The sequence below is a fragment of the Rutilus rutilus genome (genome assembly GCF_951802725.1).
Source record: "Rutilus rutilus genome assembly, chromosome: 22".
NCBI classification, from domain to species: Eukaryota; Metazoa; Chordata; class Actinopteri; order Cypriniformes; family Leuciscidae; genus Rutilus; species Rutilus rutilus.
This window is the reverse complement of record NC_140227.1, coordinates 187,501-190,000: the sequence shown is the minus strand read 5'-3', so window position 1 is coordinate 190,000 and position 2,500 is coordinate 187,501. Positions and strand designations below refer to the sequence as shown.

General features: G+C 47.6%; 1 protein-coding gene across 1 annotated transcript in view; it reads left to right on the top strand.

The window, feature by feature from the left end:
* The first annotated feature begins 993 nt into the window (after window positions 1-993).
* The window catches only part of mettl1 (methyltransferase 1, tRNA methylguanosine), a 53,393-nt gene continuing 51,886 nt past the window's right edge, over window positions 994-2,500 (top strand). Inside the window, exon 1 of the mRNA XM_084394656.1 lies at window positions 994-1,209. Within this exon, the coding sequence (XP_084250782.1) occupies window positions 1,130-1,209 (80 nt within the window). The 5' untranslated portion in view covers window positions 994-1,129. The remainder of the gene's footprint in view (window positions 1,210-2,500) is intronic.

Genomic DNA, 2,500 nt, shown 5'->3' with positions numbered 1-2,500 from the left:
AACGTTATTTTATTGTTACATAAAAATAAAACCAAAAAAGAACGTTCCCCTAACGTAAGTATTTGGTTCCCAAAAAAATAACCAAAAAATAACATTAGGGGAACGTTCTGTGTTAACTGGGTTACACCACTGTGATCCCTGGCTCAAGACGGACAAAATGGCTATCTCCAATGGCTATGTCGAATTTTGTCCAAAACCTACTTTTGCGAACTAGTCCCTGGTTTTTCGCCCGATCGAAACCAAACCAGTCTAGGACAATTCTCTGGACTCTCTAGATCAATAGTTATCGAAAAAAAGTTAGACTTTTGCATTTGCCTGACTGTAACAGGGTCATTTAGAAAAGGGGCGTGACAAAATACACTCAAAAGCCTATAAATCCTAAAGGAAAACTCAGAACTTCACAAAAGTTGATGAGCATATGTGTCAGAACATGGTGAAGAAGCATGCAAAGTTTCATGGAGATCGGACCATAGCTGGCGCTATAACTGGCAAAAAGCTTTCATTCTTATTAGGGGTTCAAGCATGAAATGCTGAGCATATGTGCCATAACATTCTAAACAAGCAAGCAAAATTTTATGGAGATCGGACCATAACTATAACTGTCAAAAAGCTTTGAAAACCACATATTTCCTATGGTAAATTGCCTGTATTGGCTGTAAATAGACTAGTTTTCCATCTATTATTTCAGTGGTTAAAAGCTTGCTAAATAAACTTAATGCCTTAAATGCTTATGTGCTTAAAGGCCTTAAATGCTTGAACCCCGATAAATGCTGCTTGCAGCTTTAATTAGATGTAGTTTTCGTGTCTCGCTTCATAATATTGATCACAGTAGTTTCAGAGGCTGGTTTACAGAGTCTCCAGCAGGGGGCAGCAGGCGCGCGGCCGAGGCAGCGCGCGCCGCAGAAGAAGACCAGTGTCGCACGTGGGTCAGAGAGTGAAGTCAACACGAGATTATTGTGATTAACATGAGAGTGCATAACCCGTGACTTTACTGTATAATCTGAGACTGTATAACCCGTGACTTTACTGTATAATCTGAGACTGTATAACCCGTGACTTTACTGTATAATCTGAGACTGTATAACCCGTGACTTTATAACCTGAGACTGTATAACTCGTCCGGAACACTATGAGTGTGTCGATGCCCCAGAAGCGCTATTACCGGCAGCGCGCGCACTCCAACCCCATGGCCGACCACACTTTCCAGTAGTAAGTGTGTGTGTGTGTGTGTGTGTTACTATGTGTGTGTGTGTGTGTGTGTGTGTGTGTGTGTCAGTCCGGTGTGCCCGCAGGAGATGGCCTGGGCTCAGCTTTACTGTGTGTGTGTGTGTGTGTGTGTGTGTGTGTTACTATGTGTGTGTGTGTGTGTGTGTGTGTGTGTGTGTGTGTATCAGTCCGGTGTGCCCGCAGGAGATGGCCTGGGCTCAGCTTTACTGTGTGTGTGTGTGTGTGTGTGTGTGTGTTACTATGTGTGTGTGTGTGTGTGTGTGTGTGTGTGTGTGTGTATCAGTCTGGTGTGCCCGCAGGAGATGGCCTGGGCTCAGCTTTACTGTGTGTGTGTGTGTGTGTGTGTGTGTGTGTGTGTTACTATGTGTGTGTGTGTGTGTGTGTGTGTGTGTGTGTGTGTGTGTGTGTATCAGTCCGGTGTGCCCGCAGGAGATGGCCTGGGCTCCGCTTTACTGTGTGTGTGTGTGTGTGTGTGTGTGTGTGTGTGTGTGTGTGTGTGTGTGTGTCAGTCTGGTGTGCCCGCAGGAGATGGCCTGGGCTCAGCTTTACTGTGTGTGTGTGTGTGTGTGTGTGTGTGTTACTATGTGTGTGTGTGTGTGTGTGTGTGTGTGTATCAGTCCGGTGTGCCCGCAGGAGATGGCCTGGGCTCCGCTTTACTGTGTGTGTGTGTGTGTGTGTGTGTGTGTGTGTGTGTCTGTGTGTGTGTGTGTGTGTGTGTGTGTGTGTGTATCAGTCCGGTGTGCCCGCAGGAGATGGCCTGGGCTCAGCTTTACTGTGTGTGTGTGTGTGTGTGTGTGTGTGTGTGTGTGTGTGTTAGTCTGGTGTGCCCGCAGGAGATGGCCTGGGCTCAGCTTTACTGTGTGTGTGTGTGTGTGTGTGTGTGTGTGTGTGTGTTACTATGTGTGTGTGTGTGTGTGTGTGTGTGTGTGTGTGTATCAGTCCGGTGTGCCCGCAGGAGATGGCCTGGGCTCCGCTTTACTGTGTGTGTGTGTGTGTGTGTGTGTGTGTGTGTGTGTGTGTGTGTGTGTGTGTCAGTCTGGTGTGCCCGCAGGAGATGGCCTGGGCTCAGCTTTACTGTGTGTGTGTGTGTGTGTGTGTGTGTGTTACTATGTGTGTGTGTGTGTGTGTGTGTGTGTGTGTGTGTGTGTGTGTATCAGTCCGGTGTGCCCGCAGGAGATGGCCTGGGCTCCGCTTTACTGTGTGTGTGTGTGTGTGTGTGTGTGTGTGTGTGTCTGTGTGTGTGTGTGTGTGTGTGTGTGTGTATCAGTCCGGT